Raw genomic sequence first — 21,228 nt, 5'->3', positions numbered from 1 at the left:
TTATTGTTTTGTCTGTTTTATCTTTTTTTCTAGTGTTTTGTTTGTTTAATCTTTTTGCTAGTGTTTCACATGTTTTGGCTTTTTGCTAGAGTTTCGTTTGGTTTGGCTTTTTGTTATTGTTTTGTCTGATTTATCTTTTTGCTAGAGTTTTGTCTGTTTTATCTTTTTGCTAGTGTTTTGTTTGTTTTATCTTTTTGCTAGTGTTTCACACGTTTTGGCTTTTTGTTCGTGTTTTGTCTGTTTTATCTTTTTGGTATTGTTTCATTTGTTTTAGCTTTTTTCTAGTGTTTCGTTTGTTTAGGCCTTTTGCTAGCGTTTCATTTGATTTATCTTTTTGCTATTGTTTCATTTGTTTTGGCTTTTTGCTCGTGTTTTGTCTGTTTTATCTTTTTGCTATTGTTTCGTTTGTTTTAGCTTTTTGATAGTTTCTTTTTTGTATTGAATGCTTTTTGAATAGAGTTTCATTTGTTTTGGCTTTTTGCTAATGTTTTGTCTGTTTTATCTTTTTGCTAGTGTTTTGTTTGTTTTAGCTTTTTTCTAGTGTTTCGTTTGTTTTGGCCTTTTGCTAGCGTTTCATTTGATTTATTTTTTGCTATTGTTTCATATGTTTTGGCTTTTTGTTAGTGTTTCGTTTGTTTTAGCTTTTTGCTAGAATTTCGTTTGGTTTGGCTTTTTGCTAGTGTTTTGTCTGTTTCATCTTTTAGTTAGTGTTTTGTCTGTTTTAGCTTTTTGCTAGTGTTTCGTTTGTTTTAGGTTTTTGCTAGTGTTTTGTCGGTTTTTGCTTTTTGCTAGTGTTTTGTCTGTTTCATCTTTTAGTTAGTGTTTTGTTAGTTTTAGCTTTTTGCTAGTGTTTTGTCGGTTTTTGCTTTTTACTAGTGTTTTGTCTGTTTTAGTTTTGAGAAGTATGCTGCATCCTGTAGCATTAAGCTAGCGTTCTCTTCCTTTGAGCTCCACCAACTCAGTTTCAGCTTCTTCAGAAGAATTCTGCAGTCCTTTAGCTGTAAGCACTCACTCAGTATTTTTACAGAACATGACAGTTCTTCAGTTTTAGATGTTTTTCTCGTGAATGTTTAGGGTTCGTTTAGATTTTTGGTTTGTTTCTGTTTGTTTAAAGTCGATTGTTTCTCTAGTTTCCAGACAAACCTTTAGAGCTACAAACAATCTCTGTGAGTGATTCTTCTTGTTTAACAGAACTGTGAGTTTTTTTAAAGGATGTTTATTTCTTTCTGAACCTCTAACAGAGTTCTGCAGGTTAGTTTAGGAGGGATGGAGCATGGTTCCTCTGACCCCTGCCTGCTTCTTTCCTTCAGGTTGACGCCCTTTGACCTCGGGATCATGGCCTACACCCTGGGCTCGGCGCCTGACGAGAAGACCCGCAGCATCGGACCTCAGCACTGCGTCACTCGGGTGGAGCTGTCCGTCACGGCGTCCAGCCTGCTGGACCGGGACGTTGCCTCCAAGTCGGACCCGTTCTGCGTTCTCTTCCAGGAAGTGGATGGAAACTGGGCAGAGGTACGATAGCTGACTGATGGAACAGGAAACAGGTGTGGTCCGGCGGCTGGAAGATGGGCCAGAATCGTTAGACTGATCCGAGCTGAGATGTTAGGTAGTGAAGCGGTTCCTAACAGCTGCCGAACAAAAATTAAAGTGAGGATGGAAGATGTGAATAAACATTTTGTCTCCTCCTGCAAATAAACTGTTTGTTTGTGCTGCTCTGCATGCGGCAACCTACGGGTTGAGATTCAGATCCAAACACGTGAAGTTCTGACCATCTGGCTTCATTCATGGCGTGCTGAGCCCAAAGATGCCGTGAAAAATTTATGAGCTTTATTCCAATGAAAGACAACGACTGCAGATCTGGTTCAAGTCAATGTCAGGGTGGGAAGTCAACAAGAAGCGTCACTGATTTTTCTAAATCCGGTCAGAGGTTCTGCTCGGGGTACGTTAACCTTTACCTGGGCAAAGTGAGGATGAAGAGGCAGAAATGTTTGCTGCTAAAAACACTTCCTGTCAAAGCAGTAAGAACAGGAAGCCGCCATTTTACTGAGCAACTCGTAAACAGCGCTGGGAGGGAGTTTCCTAAAATGGCGCGCTCATGTTGTAAAAACAAAATAAATCTCATGCAATATATTTTTTTTTACTATTTCAGAGTTTCAAACTGGTCTCAGATCTTTTCAGGTGAGTTTCTATCTACGAGAATCAGAATCAGAGAATCTTTACAGTAGTCCTTCGATATGCCGCGGTTCGACCTTGGTGGACTCGCTCTTTCGCAGTTTTTTCAATGTAAGACACGACTGTCAACTTTAACTCACGTGATGATACAGGATGGGATGATACAGGATCAAAAGTTAACAAAAGAAAATTCTTCAGACAGGCGCCGCCATTTTATAGTTTTCTTTCAATTAGCCTATACTGTAACGCACGTCAAAAGAACTACACCACCCAGAAGCCAACAGTACTTCAGCTGCTTTCTGCCAAAATGGAGGAAAAGTTATGCAACGTAAAGTCAGAAGTAACAATCGATCTATTAAACTCACAGAACTGGCAGGAAATTCACAAATAATCCTGAAACTCAATTATCCACGTGCACATTTACCTGGACAGGGCGGTGGGCTTTGCCTCTGCAGGGTAGGTCTGCTGAACCAGAACCGAGCCCGACCGGAACCGAGCTGCTGGTCTGCAGAGCTGCTGAATAAAATTTTGCTGTACTGTACAGTACATGTACGTATGTAGTAAAAATTACGTAAGTTTAAGAGTTTAGAACATTGCAAGAGTGTACAAAGAGTCAATATATATTTACAGTAGTCCCTCATTTATTGTGGGGGATCCGTACCCTGAATCCATACTTGTACCCTAAATATAAATATATATATATTTATATATATAAAGGTTGAATGAATTAATGAATATATATATATATATATATATATATATATAAATATATATAAATATATATATATATATTTTTGTTTGTTTGTTTGTTTTAAACCCTTCCCACACTCTTGCTAAACAATGTTTCTAAACTTTGAATGCTGTAAAAGAGCAAGTCATGATTTCAGCTCTCGCCCTCCATTGCTCTCTGCCAGCGCTCTCGACCACGCCCACTTCTTCGCTGCAGAGCGGAGATCCTGACACGTTGCAGGAGGAAGCTTCTCCTGCAGCACGGGCTGCAAACAGGTGCAGCAGGTGCTAAATAATTTTAAACAATTTATTTTAAATAAAAATCCATGGCGATCATCGGATCATCCATCAATCAGCCAATTGTGTGTCAAGTCCAATCTTACTTTGTAAAACCGCGATAGAGTGAGTCCGCGAAAAATGAACCGCAAAGTAGCGAGGGACTACAGTATTGTCCCTCGTTGCAGAGCAAAGAGCAGGAATTGAAAATACTTTGGTGAGAAATGTTCATTTTGCTTCTAGAGTCTGGGAACGTTTTAGCTCCTCAGGTGATCCTCGTGCTGACACGTCGATCGCAGCTGTGTCAGAAAGTGCTTCAGAACGTTGGTGCCGAAACCTGCTGCTTTTTATTTGTTCAGGCTAAAAGTCAAATACGATGTAAGAGTTGGAAGGAATCAGGAGCCAACCCAGCTCAGCAGTGTGGATTTTCTGAACCCCCTCTGCTTCCCACACCTTTCTGACATTTAGGACATAAAAATATGAAGTTCTGGTTCTGGAGGGAAGAATCTGTCACTTTACAACTCAGCCTGACTGGGAATTAGGAGAAACTCGGAACAATGCAGTGTGTAAACAAAAGCAACCCCACAATTAATTACCCAGAATGCCCCTCTGCATGGAATTACCAAACCACTGCTCGTGAGGAGATAAAACCACAGTTTCCTCCCCTCGCTGATTATCTGCTGCTTCTCTTGGTTTACGGCAGAGCTCTCATTATTTCCATCGTTTTGTTTTTGTCTGAAAACTTGTTTCTGTTTTCGGCCTCGCGGAGTCTTTAGCTGCGCTAAATCAACCGTATTTTTATTTCCTCCTGTAACCAGGAAGTCAAACTTTTGTCAGTTTCTCAAGTTTGTAGCCGTTCTGCAATGTAGTTTTTAAATGTTCAATTTTTCCCTCTTGTGTAAATAATTAATTCTGCAAATATTATCACTATTTAACATATCGGCACGTCTTCAGGCTTTAGCTGACGTGTCTGTGGGTGCTTCAGCAGGAAATACCACCAGACTTCAGTGAGTTGGTGCACATGCATGTGATTGCTATCACTCATCACTGAAAGTGCAGACGACTGTGTGTCTGTTAGCAAAATATCTCGTGAACCACTGGATGAATTTTTGTGACACGTTCAGACTGTAATTGCCGGATGTGCCACTACAGCTGATTAATGTTTGGAGTCAACCCAGATCGAGAGGAAGAGACCGCGCGCAAACTCCACCGAGAAAGATTCCCCGCCGTGATTGGATCTGACGACCTTCTCGCTGAGAGGCGGCAGTTTTCCCAACTGCACCACCGTGCCACCCATAAGAAAACAATAACAAAACTCAATTAATAATAATAATAATAATAAACAGCAATCTATCAGAATCAGCCCAAAAGACACAGTTTGTTTGTTCTCATGAGGTTTTTTGTTTATCTGTTACCTCTGTCCTGTTTCACCGTTTTCTTTCCCAGATTTGAGCCTCTGCAGGGTTTTCAGACAGTTTAAGCAGAAGTTCTGCCTGCTCAGTCGTGAAGATGGATCTCCAGAGCCCAAATTTAGAATCCTAAACTTTCTGAGTTGTTCAGACAGTGGTGTGGCCAAAAACAACAGCAAACAGAAAATTAAATAAATAAATAAATGAATGAGCGCAGCAGGTTGAAGATATGCTCAGGAGGAAGATAGTGATGATGATGATGTGTGTGTGTGTGGGCGCAGCTTCAAGGCTTCTTCTCTGTACAGCTGGTCAACAGGTCAACCTGCCACGTGTGTGTGTGTGTGTGTGTGTGTGTGTGTGTGTGTGTGTGTGTGTGTAGGCGAGTGCCTCAGGTTGCAGCGAGCTGTCGGTCAGCAGGGCATGTGGCTCCGATGCAAAATTGCCAACAGTTACCATGGCAACGGCGAGGGAAACAAAAAGCTTAGTGCTCCTGTAGTGAAGGAGAGATGGAGGAGGCGAAACTAAAAGATTTTTATTTTTTTTTATTCTCTCCACATCTCCTCCTCATCGTTGTCCTCTTCTCCTCCAGTCCGCTCCTTTTAGCTTTGTCTTCTCTGTCCTCCTTCCCGTCGGGCGTCTCTTCCACCTCCCGTCTCCTCTCCACGTTTGCTTCTATTTCTGTCTGCGCTGAGACGGAGGGATGAGGAGCAGCTGGGTGAAGCAGAGGGGGAACATGTAAAGAGAAACGGGTGATGAGGAGGACGTTGGGAGAAAAACAGAGGAGAAAATAAAACTACAGGCCTAGCATTCCTCAAAGGAATGCATATCACCCGCCACCTCAATTTGCTCAAAGTACCTGTTGTGAATCAGCCTCAGCTACTACCACATCATATTTTAGCTCATTATCTGTAAAACTGACCGAGTCAGAGCCATTTTTTGTGTTTTTTAAGTTCAGCTGGCTCTGGCAGCCATATTGAACTGAGGTGGCTCCAAACGTTAATCAGCTCTAGAGATAAATCAAATAATGATTTCCTGAAGGTTTCACCAATAAATGTTTTGTAATTCTTGAGATATTTTGCTAAAAGACACACACATTGATATTATCGCCCACCTTCACCTTTCAGTGGTGGGTGATAGCAGCGAGGGAATAAAGTCATGGTGGTAACTGGTGCTGAGGAGAGATTTGGGAAATGTAAACCTCCGTTATGTAAACGATGTAGCACCCAGTTAGCACTCGGCAAAGGCAATTTTCTAAATCCTGTGATTTTTTTTTTCTTCTCGGCTCTCTCAGCTCCAAGTCCTAATGCTAATCTGCGCACGTGTTGTGAGGCCAGATCTGAGCGTGTAACACTGGAAGTGAGAAGCGACATGCAGTAGGACGTTCTCCTCTCCGTGGGGTTTAAAGTCACACGTTCCTCCGGCTGTAAGGAGCCCAGAACCCGCTTCGATTTGTTGCATCTATTTATACGAAGCCAAAGCGGCGCTGCTCCGGTCTCCCTGCATTGTGATGCAGAGCCTTCCCACACAGTTTGTCACAGGTTGTTTTTTTTTATAATTTATGCTTTGGAAATGAATCAGTTTGAGTTAGAATGATATCATTTTGTATTTGTTTGAATGTTGAAAAGTGACTGAAGCCAAACTGGGTTCAGAACTTCCCACTGAGTGGATCTGGGTCACGGCTCAGGGACTCAGAATGATGTCTCCTGGCTCAGGCCTCATTTTGATTTTTACCTCAGAAATAATAATAAAAAATAACAATACTTTCACTATCACTATGACTAAAGAAACATCCATCCATTTCATAGTTTTCTTCTTCTTTCGGCTGCTCCCTTCTTCAGGGGTCACCACAGCAAAGTAAGTCGCACGAAGACGTGGCAATTATTTTTATGCTGGATGCCCTTTGTGATGCAACCACAGACCACCGAGCTACCACAGCCCTCTGTGTGGAGCAGAGAGCTGCTATCTAGCACGCCTGGAGGAGCAGATGGTGGGGTTAAGGGCCTTGCTCAAGGGCCCAGAGTGGGGCAAATGAGGGTGGAGGCAGGTGTGGGTGCTTCACCTATCCCACCCACGTTTTTGATGTTGTCGGTACCGGGAGTTGAACTGGCAATCTTCCAATCACAGGCCCACCTTCGCTAACCTCTGTGCTGCCACTCCCTTGTCTAGGTCTACCTTTTTCTTCTTACATACTTGAAAAGAAAACTTCAGCTGATTAAAAAAAAAAACAAATCAGCATTTTTACAAAACCAAAATGGTTCAGAAATATTAAAACCAGAGAAAACAAACTACAGTGGCATCCTATGAAGGAATGCAGATCACCCGCCACCGTGCAGAACCAGGTTTTAAATAAAGAACTGAGCCTCCGAGCATTCAGCTCTCCGTATGAGATAAAGATCACTCTCAGCTACTACCACACCAAGTCTTAGCTCAATATCTGCAAAACTGGCAGCGTTATAGACATTTTAAACTTTTAACTGCTCTATTTAGCTTTTAGCTACGGTCTATCTTTAAGATAGTATTTTACTTGTTTTAGCTTCATCCACCATTCTATTGTTTAGTTTATTTCAACTTTACCTAGTATAGTTTGGTTAGTTTCTAGCTGCTGTTTTACTGGTTTTAGCTTTCTGCTCATTTGAGCTTTTAGCCTTTGTTCTGCTGGGGGAGTGGTGGTTCAGAGGCTAGAGAAGGCGAGGATGCGCTTGGATGATCGCTGGTTTGACCACCGGGACCGACAGCATCAAAATGTGGGTGGGAAAAGTGAAGCACCCACATCTGTCTCCACCCTCATTTGCCCCGCTCCGAGCCCTTGAGCAAGGCCCTTGACTCCCATCATCTGCTCCCCCGGGTGCCCTATAGCAACTCTCTGCTCCACACAGAGGGCTGTGGTAGCTCGGTGGCCCGTGGCTGCGTCTGGAAGGGCATTCGGCGTTAAAACAATCGCCAAGACTTTGTGTAAGTTGGTTCCTGGTGGCGGCCCTGAAGAAGAGAGCAGCCGAAAGAAGAATACTTTGTTCTGCTAGTTTTAGCTATTTTTTTGCTAGTTTCTGTATTTGACTATTATCCTACCGGTTTTAGCTTCTGCCAAACTTGTTTAGATAATTTTAGCTTTAGTTTAACAAATTTTTAACGTTTGTTCCAATCCACACAACTCTGACTTTCAGCATTTTGAAAAAAGTGGTTAACTCTCACATCAGTTCAGCAGCTGGAATATTTAAAACGGGTTTCTTGTTCAGGTGGATGTTCCTGCTCATGTTGTTTTTGTGTTCCCCTGTCTGAAACGGTTCACTCGACCCGTTTCCCTCGGCCTTTTGTTGTCTCGGCCATGTGATGGTGAACAGATGAAGGAGAGATCAGAAGGAGGACAGAGAGCTGTGAGGGTCTGAGTCATTCCTGTTCAAACAGTCTGTGACACAGATAGGAGATGCACACTCCAGCCTGCCGGGCTGCAGCCGTGTCCCGGTAATTTCCGAGTTTAAGGCGTGAAGTGCAGCCGCTCTCCTTGCACACGTCAGACACGAGAACCAGGGCTGTGAGCGTCAGAAGGAGGCTGAAGCTAAAAACCTCTTTTCCTTCTGAAGTGTCTTCAGCTTTTCGGTCGTCAGATCCTCACTCTGAACGGTTTTGATGCTGAAAACAAGAAAGTTTAGGTTCTGTAGAGCTGGTGGTTCTGGGGTGTTTGTAAAGGTGCCAGAGTTTTAAACAAAGAGTCTCTCATGTTGAGAATTATCAAAGTTTAAGTCGTTTTGGTCAGATCTTTACACACAGATGTACAATCCGTTTGTGCTTTAATAATGTGTTCAATGTGTTTTAGTTGAAAATTGGTGAAGCAGATTTTTGGTTAAAGCTAACACAAAACCTACTGGTAAAAGCCTTCTTTTGAGATTCCAACAGGAGGTTGGCTTGAAACACAGCAGTGACGGCTACCTATGGGATAGATCTGGTTGGCAGGCCGTAGACTGAGGAAGTCCTCTGGATGGGGAACGAAACATTTCTCACTTAAAGAAACTGGTCCGGATGACACTATTTTACCTTTTTTATTATCTACCTGGATGATTGAGCTTACAACCCTTAATATTAATAAAATATGCTTAAATGCACATGATATATATTGCACATAGCTAACATAAACTACACAGGTTGTGTGACAGGTTATTGCACATTTAGTGAGTAACACTGAGATTAATTGAATTATGGTAAGGTATTGACATACATGATACTGTATATAAACCAGCCACTAGGGAGCACAAGCCAGTGTATCTCTTGTGCTGGTCCCAAGCCCAGGTAAATGGTGAGGGTTGTGTCAGGAAGGGCATCTGACGTAAAACACTTTTGCCAAAACTATAATGTGAGTTCATCAAAGTGAATAGTGAGATGGAGGAGGATGACTCACTGTGGCGATCCCTGAAGAGGGAAGAGCCGAAAGAAGAAGAAGAGTGGCATACATGATATATGTCATATGGCATGAGATAATGAGATAACATATGAATGATCATATGAATACAAGAATTCCAAGACATCGAAAGCAAAATTAAGAAACCTGATCTCAAACCCAAATAACCAAGCTGCACAGACATAACAAGCTCCTTCCATCATATTTAGTTCTTATTGAATGTAGGGGTTGAACGAGTATATAATTTTTAAACTCGACATTAACATAATAAAACCCGAGTAGAACTCAAGTATTTGATGACGTCATAGATCTCAAGATACAAAAATAAATAAATGAATAAAACCGTGAAAAAAGGTAATTATTTACAACAAAACAAAGACCAACAAAACATTGGGAGCGTATATTATGTTCCTACCATTTATCATATTGCAAATAAGTCACAGGAAAAACTAAACTATTAGTTATTATTATTAAACTGCAAACGTGAAGAAACGTGCAGCACGTCAAAAACGAAACTTAAACCGAAACTGGTTTTGGTTCGGTGGATTGGACCCGGTGTTACACCATACTCTGTTACCTGCAACAGTGCAACACCGCCCCCTACGGTCATACGGTGGTCACATAATATGACGTCACTACGGATACTCGACGTTACATTTTTAACATCGATAGATGTCCTCTGTGGGAAGAAATCGGAGTACCCGGGGAAAACCTACGCATGCACGGAGAGAACATGCAAACTCCACCCCGAAAGGCCCCCGGCTGGGATTTGAACTGGGGCGACCTCCTCGCTGAGAAGCGGCAACTCTACCAACTGCGCCACCGTGCTGCCCTTGTTGCCACACCTTTAGCTTTAAATCTTCCCACCTGTGCTGAACTGTGAATTAAACGCCCCATTGATGTGAGATCCAAACTCAGAGGTTGTAGAAAGCCATTCTGGCCACACCTCAGCAAGAACTCAGATTAGTTTGCAGTTGGCATAATTAGCTGATGTGATCAGGGCCCAGGTGGAACCTGAAAGCCCAAAGACCACTGATGGCTGGTACTTGATGCCCTTTGGTCTGAATTAGTTTACATCGCCTGAACACGTGTTTAGCTGCTCTCTTTGACATGAATGCTGGAACAAATCAGACGGTGTCTCAGTGTAAAGTGTTGGTGAATCAGCACTTGGACACATTCTGTGTTGTATTCTCCACAGCTGTCACTTCCATTGTTTCGCTGCAGTAGCAGACCCCATCCACTACAGTTCAGAAGTGGTGATGAGCTAAACATGCACAGACCTCATTTATCGGTGGGTAAACATGTCGTGTGTCTCGGCCGAGCCCGACCGTAACGCTGCCAGAAGGAATGACTCACTGAGCACATTGAAGAGACCACGAAGAACTCGTCTCAGAGACTCCCAGAGAGTATTTAGGAAACAAACGACAAAACCAAACATCTGGAATGTGAGGGGACCTGCACAGTGGAGAAAAGTTTGTCCAAAAATTCAGCATCAGTTTGCAGCTCATCTCTGACAAATGACTGACAGAAGAGTAACAAACTGCTGGCTTAACAGTCAAACTGATCCACAGTTGAACCTTTATGTTCTAACATGGTGTTTGAGATGGACAAACTATGACCAGCACAGAAGTCCAACAACAGAACACCGCTTGAGTTCAGATCAGAGGCCGTGCTTCCCAAACACGCCCCTCCAGGTCACACTGTCATAACACAACATAGGCACTGAAGTCCCCCAGCAGAATAAATCTGACCTAGCTGGTGCACCTTCCACCACCCCCGATAAAGACTCCTAGAAGGTCGTATATTTTGAACGACCGTTTGACACGTAGGCACAGACAACCGTCAAAGCTTCATTGTGACGAGTCCAACTATATTTAGTTGGTACCTCTCGACCTCATGCGGAAGCTCAGGCTCCTTCCCCTCCAGAGGTTTTGTTCCATGTCCCATTCGCCTTAGAATCTAGCTGTTTTTTTGTTACTTTTCTTTTTTTAGCCATCCTATTTGTTAAAAAAAAAAAAAAAATCTGTATGCCTTTTTATAACTGTCTATTGTTGTCGCTGTTGTCCATTGTTGTCATCATTCTTTGTTGAAATCAGGTCTCTCTTGTAAATGTCCTCGAGGCTCAATGGGATTTACCTGTCTAAATAAAGGTTGAATGAATGAAAAAAGAGCCAGCTTTGGTAAGCCAGTGTCAGAGCGCCAAGGGATCCGCCTTCAGCCACTGCCCATGTAGTCATGGACCTGACTCATAGGGCCTCTCCTGCAGGTGTTGGGCCCACAGGAAAGCAAACCCGTGTTGCTCGTTCAGGTTGAGCCCTACCTGGCTCCATGGGTAGATATCCAGTCACCAGGCACCCACCAACAAACCCCTACCCCAGGCCTTGCTCCAGGATGGGGCCCTGGTAACCCACATCTGGACAAGGGACACTGAGCTCCTTGTTGTTTTCAGTCCATATGAGTCTTAGAATCACTCTTTTTCTGACCTGTCACCTAGAACCAATTTGCATTTGGAGACCCTACCAGGGGCAAATACAATTGCTCCCGACAGCACAGCTCCTAGGATCATTCAGGTGCACAAACTCTTCCACCACGATAAGGTGGTGATTCAGGGAGGGGTACAGTACAGTTATCCAAACAGATCATTTTAAATTGTTGTCTCCAGGCAGAAACAGAAGGAGATCTCATTGGTCAGGACTTCACTTTTAGGACAAAAGGTTTAACTAAGTCAGGATGAGATTGTTTAATAATTGACAGGAAAAGTAATCAATTACAATGTTGCTGTAGAGTTGGTGGGGCCAAAACACAAGGCTCTGAGCCTTCAGGAAAGCTATGCAGACGTTTATTAATATATGTACCGTATTTTTCAGCCTATAAGTCACTTTTTTGGCCTAATTTGCATGCCCTGTGACTTATATGCTGAAGCAACTTGTTTATGGATTTTTTCTATATTTATAAAACCAATGTTTTTCTGAGATATGACTGTTTTCATTCATTCTGACTTAAAAAATTGAACACTACCATTTTCAGCCGTTTGATAGCGCTCAAGTAGTATGGCATGCCGTTATGTCATGTAATAGATAAAAATGGCTATTAATGACACAATCGTCTTGCAGTAGACCGCCATCTTTGTCCAGCTCTCTTGGAGCAACCATCAAATCAGCTTCATTTAGCTTCCTGGAGGTTTGGCAGAGAAAGACTATTTTTAGCACAATAATTAAAAGAGAGTTTATTTTAATGTAAAAACTTTAAGCTAGTCCTGTTGAGAAGAAAACTGTTGTGAAACTCTGATATTTCAGCTTAAAACAATGGAGTTGTTATTAAAATTTGATAAAAACAAAATATGTGCACTTACTGTCGTGAGTTTGGTGATGTATTTTTTATGCAAATAAAAACTTGATATTTACCTTAACTGAAGCATTTACTGCAGGATAAAATAATTTGTATATGTTCAGTAAATTAGCTTGATTAGTATCATCTATGGAAAGTGGAACATAAAAAGTTAATAAGCAGAATAATGGACAAAATGGGAGGAGTACGTCGAGAAAAATAGGAATAAAGTTTTGGTAATGCTGTATTTCTTTACTCACCAATAACCTTCAAACAAAACAAACAAATGACCCTTCCCTTCTTCCGTTCTTGTTTTATCAGCTGGGACGCACGGAAACAGCCGTGAACAACCTGAACCCGGTGTTCGGCGTGAAGTTTCAGGTGGACTATCACTTTGAGGAGATTCAGAAGCTGCGCTTCGCCATGTTCGACGAAGACAAATGTGCCACGCAGCTCTACGAACACGACTTCCTGGGAGAGTTCGTCTGTACGCTGGGAGTGGTACGCCCTCTGCCTTTTACACTCAGCTTTGGCTCAGATAGGAACAAAAGAATAGTTCAGGAGGACAAAATGTTGTTTAGAGTTATTACAAATGGCCAAGTGGAACTGTAGGTAATTCATCTAGAAGAGGTTACGTTTCATAAAAAAGAACCTGCAGCTGATCCTTATTGTTGTGTGAATATTTATTAATCGTTCTCACCTTTAAAGAACGCGTTTTGGCACGTTACTCGTTCTGAAAATGTTTGTACCATTTCAATAATATATCAAAACGTTCGGCTCATTCAAGACATTCCTGCTCTGACTTTTGGTATTTGTGCAGTTTTTACTTAAATATTTAGCTTTGTCGGCCATGTTTTCCTTTGTGAAAATGAATGGAGCTCTCTCTGCGTCCTTCATGCACTCTCAGCTGTTTAAAACCTTGTACAGCTCATTTCAGCTGTTCATCTTCAGCTCCTTTCAACTATTTTTCTGCTCCTTTCACCTATTTTTGTTCATTTTTCAACAAATTTTTTTAGGTGTTTTTTCCCCCTTTTCTAGTTTTTTTATTTATTTTTTAGCTCATTTCTACCTTTTATGCTTCTTTATAATTTAAACTTTTTGTGCTCCTTTTAGCCTCTTTCTGTTAATTTGTTTATTTATTTATTATTTTTCAGCAACATTTTAAAGCTCATATCAGCTCATTTTTCTTATCTTATGTTTTTTGTTGCTAATTTCAGATTTTTTTTGTAATCTATTCTTTGCCTAGTTCAGCTTATTCTGCTACATTTCTGCTCTGTTCATCATTTTCTACACATTTCAGCTCTTTTTCTTCTGCTTTATGTTATTTTCCAGCTTTCAGCGAACTTCAGCTGTTCAAATTCAACTCGTTAACAGCCTGGTTTCAGCTTCTTCAGCAGCTTTCAGCAATAAGCATTCACACTGCATCTTCACATGTTTCTCTAGTTTTCATTATTTTATCTTTCTCAGATCGTGTCTAATAAGAAACTTCACCGACCGTTGATATTAGCCAATGGGAAGCCAGCTGGCAAAGGATCCATCACGGTAATATTCAGCGCCATCATTGAAACCACTTTTTATACATTTGATGTTACCTCTGGCCTGTTTTTTTCATACAACGTGTAAAAATATTGAACTCTATGAAATTAATATCTATAGTTTGAGCCCGTTCTTCTGTGTTTTAGTAACTTTTCTGTTACCAGTTAGAGTCAGACCAAATCCACCAACCTCCTGCACATCTGTCAGGTTTTGTGACTCAAATGTAAATTTATTTAGAAAAAAAAAGTTTTTACTATGTAGCTGCAGATCAGGACGACCCTGCAGAGGTTTCCTTCAGTTACTGTAGCTGTTGTTGATTCGAAGTGTTTGAGTTTGAGCCTGTTGCTCTGTGTCGTTACTTTAGATAACAGCGCAGGAGCTGTCTGACAACAGAATCATCACTCTGACCCTGAGTGGGCGCAAACTGGATAAGAAGGTGGGCTGTTGGACCCGCACAAACACACACACACACACACACTGTACACGCACTCACAGAATGTCAGGATGCAAAAACTAAAACAAGTCTGTATAAATATATTCAATAACTAATTTGGACGCTGAGCCCACACAGACTATTTACTGTAAATGTTTCCACAATGTTTTCTTTTTTTGTCTGCAAACCAGTGGGCTTTCAGATGCACCAGAAAATCCAAAATCCTGATAAATGCTTGTCTTGTATTACGGATCAGTGATGGTTTTTATAGGCCTGTCGAGGGCGGGACTTATGGTGTGTTCTCTGTTGGTTCCTAGACCCTGTTTACACAACAACGAGCCAATGAAAACTGAAAATTTTCCCATTTCTATTAACACATTTACATGAAAACGTTCTAATTACAATCTCTGTTTACACAGCAACGGTAGACGTGGGAAAGGTGTAATTCCCTCTCCACGCCACTAGTTGGTGCTATGTTCTTGGACTCTTGAAACTGTAAATGCTTACGTGTAAAAAAAAAAAAAGAAGGTTCTACCCGAAAGATGTTACAATGGTCGAGATGGCAGAGAATAAAATATTTCTATGGACAGACGACGAGGTTCAACTGTTGCATAAACAATACTACAAACAATCCTCTGGTATCCACCATTGTTGATAGTTTCTTCTTCTGTGGATTGTAGGAAGCCTTTATGTTTTGTTAGTATTTTTATCTAGACTGACCCTGTTTTTTTTTTTTATCTGCTCAGAGATGGGATTATAATGAAAATATGACCCAGTTCTGACTGGTTTAAATGGCACCAGTAACTCTAAAAAGAGTCTCCCAGGGATTCAATATCCGTCGAAGAATGTAGTTTATTTTGCTTGTTGCATCACACAGAAAGGCTTGTTATCCACGTCTCATTTTTTTCCTTTCACGTTAAATCAGATAAGATCCATTGAGATCACACTTAGTCCCTCCCCCTTATACACATGATAGGTTTCTCCCCTTATGCGAAAGGAGGAGTCTAGGCCCTATAAATCTGTAATGCCACGGGACATCCGCCTCTTCCGGTTCCTGATCTCGCGTCGTGTACCGGACCGGCCAGCGCTGTAAACTGTAACCTTTTCCTGCCTTGATTTAATACAATTGGTAAAACTGAATTCACGTTTCCTTGATTTATTAATAGTGTGAGTTGCCGCTTCTGAGGGACGTCCGAGCCGGGGGGAGCATGAGCTGGAGGTGGACCTGGGGTCCGAGAGGAGGCCTGAGGCCCTCGGTTAGCAACAGCTAGCTGCAGTAGCTCGGGGCCCGCATTCGGCTCCCGTTGTAACAGTTTTGCGTCAAACTGCACATGAGCCAGGAATTCCCTGACAGAAAATATATATTTTTTCTGTTTACACGACAACAGACACCGGGACATTTTTGAACCATTGCACTCTGGAACCTGTTCTCAAATTGTGCCGTTGTCAGAGAAAAAATTTGCAGCAAAACTCTTCCATTTTCAAAAAAAATTGTTTTCATGTAAACAGGGCCTAAATATTCTCTTGCACTTCTGATTCGCTCAACATATTTGAATGGAATTTGATACACTTATGCATCATCACCAAAATGAAGGTCATGTACAGTTTTCATCACCCCAGCTCTAAGGTCAAGGTCAAATACATATTGCTTGTCCAGACCACTGCTATTAATTGCTGTAAATCTGTGTGATACTTTACAGATACATTTACAGTTTTTCATGTAATGTGCTGTATACGGTACTCTTGTTGATGTAAAAGCTTCATTTGTGGGGATGACTATGAAGCTGAACCAGAAACAACAAAGAAGCAGACCAGGGTGGAGCCTGTTTGCAGTTTAATAATGATAATACAACAAAACTTTGTTCATAATTATGTTTTTAACAACGGTTCTGCTGAGAAGAGCTGCTTATAATTCTCTCGTCGGACTGGATTGGCTTTTGTGGCACCTTTGTGGAAAATGTGATTATCTTATCATTATGTAACTTCCACATTAAAACAGAAAATAAAGCTGCAGCTCGTTAGAGGAGCTGTTTGCTACGAGTCCACCTGCTGTGCACGCTCCTGTTAAACCACCAGGACGCACAAAAACACTGACTGCTGAAGCTCTGACTGTCTCGCTTTAAATAAAGCCTTCTTTAGAAGAGCTGTTTAAACGATCACAACACAACAGAGGGGGTCAGCTGGAGATTAGTTAAATTAAGGGGAAATGGGGATAATAAGGATAATCTTTCCAATGACAGGACTTCTTCGGTAAATCAGATCCGTACCTGGAGTTTCACAAACAGGGAGAAGACGGTAAATGGATGCTGGTGCACCGGACTGAGGTGAGTCATTACACAGTCTATCACTGCCACCTGCAAGATTAATATAAACCAAAGTTCATGAGTGTGTTTTAACAAGAACCTTCCTGTTTCTGGGACTTCAGGTCATTAAGAACACGTTGGATCCGGTGTGGAAACCCTTCACTGTGCCTCTCATTTCCCTCTGCAATGGAGACGTGGACAGAAACATCAAGGTTAGTCTCCTCCTCTTCTCTGAGCGTTTGGTTTGTTCCATCCACCCGCCTCGATTGTAAGACTCAAACAGCAACGGGCCTTAAAAGAAACCTGAGAATAAATCCCAGGATTTGAATAAATTCCAGGACAGGATGATGGTATGCCTTCTGCCCAATGACAGGTGCTGTGTTACGACTACGACAACGACGGAGGCCACGACTTCATCGGAGAGTTTCAGACCGCAGTTGCCAAGATGAGCGAGGCGCAGAACTCAGTGGAGGTAAAACACATGGGTGTAGGGTGTGTGTGTGCTCTATCGTTCTGGGCTCTATATCGCAAAGCAGGTCCATTTTACATCAGGTTTCTTTAAGAGAACTGGCTTATTGAACCAGAACAGTGAGGGTTGGGTTTAAGTCAGTGCCTCTCAGGGACTCAAATATGACATCTTTGCACAAATTTGTGACCAAGCAACCTGGAAGCCCTACTGCCGAGTTTTTAAAACCACAAACCACTTTTTTGTGCCCTCGGCTTGAAAAGCTGCACTCCAGGTCGTGCACATTATTTTGTTGCCCACATCGTTAACTGCCTCGGTCCACGTTGTACCCACCATTGTTGTTCTTTTGCAGAAGCACCAAATGCTTCATTGTTTGTCTTTGGTGGTTTTTAACACTTTTACTATAATTTTGAACAAACAAGTAATTGTTTTTAAGTGTTAATCTTGTTCAATTCTTGTTAAAGTCCTCCCGTGCACGCTCCTATGGCTGCCATTTGGCAGCCAATCTATTTTTGGCACAACACCGGACCACATTTCCAGGTTCGGCCCACATTTACGGGTTGTCAGCGATGACGCATAATAGATGCGACATACAGCGAAGCGACGTATTTATGAATTTGTCCAAATTATTAGACATTATTGTGCAGATGCGACTTATACTCTGGTACGACTTATAGGCCGGAAAATACGGTATTTAGAAAATCTGGAGGACTGTTGTTGAGAATGAATTGTCACTCTTTAGAAGTAAAATGTAAGGTGACTTCAAAAAAGTTCAAGACGAAAAACAACTGGACTTTATTTGTAACAGAAGGTGTTTCGCCTCTCAGCCGAGGAGCTTTCTCAATTCAAAGAACAGAGTGGGGGGTTGGAGTTATAAAGCTGAGCTAAGCTAGATACATGTCCAGATTGCCCTATCAATCCTCACAATAGGGGTTCGTCACTTCAACACTTGCTCTTGTCAAGAGCGGACACATTTCCCCTCCTCTCCCTCTCCACTTTGCTCTGTCCTATCTGTGAAACTGCTTTAGAGCCTCTTGTCTACAAATCTTCCGAATCATAATTCTGCTATGGATTTGGTCAGATGGTTCCCCAACGCAATTGATAACATTTCTTCGGCTAGAAAACAGGCATTAGTGGAGCCGACTTGCCCCGTTGGCACGCACGCAGCTGGATATCTCACGGACTTTGAAGACTTGCTGATGTGTCTATCTATCTCTGCTGTCAATTGAGGATGTTAAGGACACATTTATAATTGGATTTATGATAACTGGTTTCCTGTTTTTTGGATTTGGCTGGTTCCTGGTCTATCAACAAACAAGGAAGTCGTCAGCAGAAAATTTGGCCCTGGTCAGGCTGCCTACCTTATGTGATGACATTATTAGTGCCTTGAGCACCCAGACTCAATTGCATTGTGAACTTTGATAGGATGATCAGATCTCGGGGATAACACTTATCAGAACTCTTGCAGTGTCTCTGTGAGTGTCCCTGGACACTCTCACTGCCCTTGCGTCCCCCCCACCACCACCACCCGTGCCCTGTGGAATGTCGGCGTCACTATGCGCTTGTGTGTAAGGGTTTTTTTTATTTTATTTTTTTCATTTTCAGGCTTCTGTCAAATCTTCTGTCAAAGATTGAGAGCCTGATAGGAATTTTTTGCCTCCAAAACCTTTGTTGTCACTTTCACCACTTATTTTCTGTCCAAACAGGTCTCACTTGTAAATGAGTCAACGAGGCTCAGTGTGATTTATCTGTATAAATAAATGTTGAATGAAAAAAGTTAAGGTCTTTGTTAGTTTGACTCACAGATTGGCCACTCTGGTCGCATGGATGAAATTCCTGATAGGGATGGAAATGACTGGGTATCAGACATAAAGCTGCATTTTTGGAAAGTTGGAATATGAGCCGTCTTCCTCTCTAACCCTAACCATCTTTAAACAGAGGAGGAATTTAATTTTTGATTTATCTTAATCTTTAATGTATGTTAAACAATATTTATAAAAAGAGACAAATAATTATATTTTTAAAATGTTTTTATCGTCCACTGCTGAATGCAGTTGATAATGTTATTTTATTCCATTTACAACTGATTAACTTTTGGTGTCAACCTCATTCAAGATGGCCGCCACAGCCAACTGATCCTAAAATACACAATAAAGCTCTGTCAGTTTGACTGACTTAGTCATTTGATGTGGTAGTAGCTGAGACTGATCTCCAGCACATTCTGAGCACAAACTGATTAAAGAATATCTGTTTAAAGATTTGCCATTAAGCATTTGGAGTCAATTCTTCTTGTCTGTTAGCAAAATATTTCATGAGTCACTGGATGGATTTGAATGAAATTTTTAGGAAATAATTACTGGATACATGTTTATAGCTGGGGCAGCACGGTGGCGCAACTGGTAGAGCTGCTGCCTCTCAGCGAGCAGGTCCTTGGTTCAAACCCCGGTCCAGGGGCCTTTCTGGGTGGAGTTTGCATGTTCTCTCCGTGCATGCGTGGGTTTTCTCCGGGTACTCCGGTTTCCTCCCACAGACCAAAAACATGCATGTTAGGCTGATTGGTAACTCTAAATTGTCCCTAGGTGTGAGTGAGAGAGTGAATGGTTGTTTGTCTTGTTTGTCTCTATGTGGCCCTGTGATGGACTTGCGACCCGTCCAGGGTGTACCCCGCCCCTCGCACAGTGATTGCTGGACATGGGCACCGGCGACCCCCGTGACCCAAAATGGAATAAATGGGTAAAGATAATGGATGGATGGATGGATGGATGTTTATAGCTGATTTGACCAATCTAAGATGTCAACAGAGCCAAATGACATTAGGAAATACAAAAACAGCTCTAATTAGGTCAGTTGGAGTCAACTCTGTTTGTTAGCAAAATATCTCATGAACAGGTGGACAGGGTTTAATTAGACTTTTAGAATGTAAACCTTTAACGTTCGTTTACATCTAATTAACCTTTGGAGTCCAAGTAATTCAAGATGGTGGACATATGCCAACACAAAAATGGCTCTGATTTAGTCAGTTTTACAGACACTGAGCTTAGATTTGATGTGGTAGTAGCCGAAGGTGATCCACAACTCGCAGCCTAACGCTACATCTGGAGTCTTTGAGAGTTTAACCAAAACAAGGCTGTCAAACTGTCTCAACATGAAATTATCAGTTTAAAACTTTCTTGCTTTCTTGCATTGATTTGCGTAGAATTCCTAAAAATGTAGCATTTTTGTTTTATTAGAGAATAAATCACATTTAGCCTCATTTATTTCCAGTCGTCTTGCTCCAACAAGTAGCTTCTGCTGAGATTTCCTTCCTTTTGCTTTTTTAAATTTATGCTGAAGCTTTAGAGCTGCACAGATCAGAGCACCGTTCATTCATTAGCAGCTTCATCACTTCTTCTCCCACCGAGACCTTTCATGAGTGGAAATGGTGTGTGTTGGAGGGGGGGGGGGGTGCAAAATATCAAGCAAATAGTGACAGAAGCAGAATGGAGTTAGGGAGAGAGAAAGACTACGAGTAGGAAAACGAAGTGAGAGGTGCTATTGAGATGTAAAGCAGCCTTTAGCTGAGCTCCAGTGACACGACGGGGCGTTTAGAACTACCTGTCGGACAGATCAGCCTCTGACTGCAGGTGTGTCTGTGCAGAAGGTGTCGTGATCAAAGTCTGTCGCATTAAATACTCTTCTCTTTCTTCTGCATCACTTTAAATTAACCCATTTCCTTCTGAGGTGTACAGCAGGGGTCCGTACTGTACCTCTGCATAGTACAGTGTGCTGCTGATCAGCTCTAAGTGTGTCAGTCATGTTGAAGTTACCGTAGGCGGCGTCTGGAAAGTTGCCGATTGCTGTCACAGCCTCTCAGTCAGCTTCTTCAAACCCAACACTCTCTCAGCTCCCTCCAACCAACTCTGTTGTCATCTGTGCTCAGTCTCGCTTTAACTTTGCCCTCTGTTCCTGACACACTTTCATTTTTTCTTCTTTCTTTCTGTCTTTTTCTTTCACTTTCTCTGTCTCCTCAGGTGGAGTTTGACTGCATCAACCCCAAGAAACAGAAGAAGAAGAAGAACTACAAGAACTCAGGAGTTATTGTCATCAAGTCCTGTAAGGTATGTACTGTATGTATGTATGTATGTATGTATGTATGTATGTATGTATGTATGTATGTATGTATGTATGTATGTATGTATGTATGTATG

The 21,228-nt window shown here is 41.9% G+C and overlaps 1 protein-coding gene across 1 annotated transcript in view; it reads left to right on the top strand.

Annotated features, from left to right (window-relative positions):
* Positions 1-21,228, top strand: part of LOC119415964 (copine-2) — a 25,609-nt gene that overhangs the window by 3,009 nt on the left and 1,372 nt on the right. Inside the window, exons 2-9 of the mRNA XM_037683133.1 lie at positions 1,311-1,512; positions 12,625-12,804; positions 13,771-13,845; positions 14,204-14,275; positions 16,513-16,596; positions 16,698-16,787; positions 16,949-17,047; positions 21,052-21,138. Of these exons, the coding sequence (XP_037539061.1) occupies positions 1,336-1,512; positions 12,625-12,804; positions 13,771-13,845; positions 14,204-14,275; positions 16,513-16,596; positions 16,698-16,787; positions 16,949-17,047; positions 21,052-21,138 (864 nt within the window). The 5' untranslated portion in view covers positions 1,311-1,335. The remainder of the gene's footprint in view (positions 1-1,310; positions 1,513-12,624; positions 12,805-13,770; positions 13,846-14,203; positions 14,276-16,512; positions 16,597-16,697; positions 16,788-16,948; positions 17,048-21,051; positions 21,139-21,228) is intronic.

This window comes from Nematolebias whitei, chromosome 10, assembly GCF_014905685.2.
Source record: "Nematolebias whitei isolate Nwh7 chromosome 10, NemWhi1, whole genome shotgun sequence".
Classification (NCBI taxonomy): Eukaryota; Metazoa; Chordata; class Actinopteri; order Cyprinodontiformes; family Rivulidae; genus Nematolebias; species Nematolebias whitei.
The sequence above is the reverse complement of the archived record's forward strand: the minus strand, read 5'-3'. Positions and strand labels throughout refer to the sequence as shown.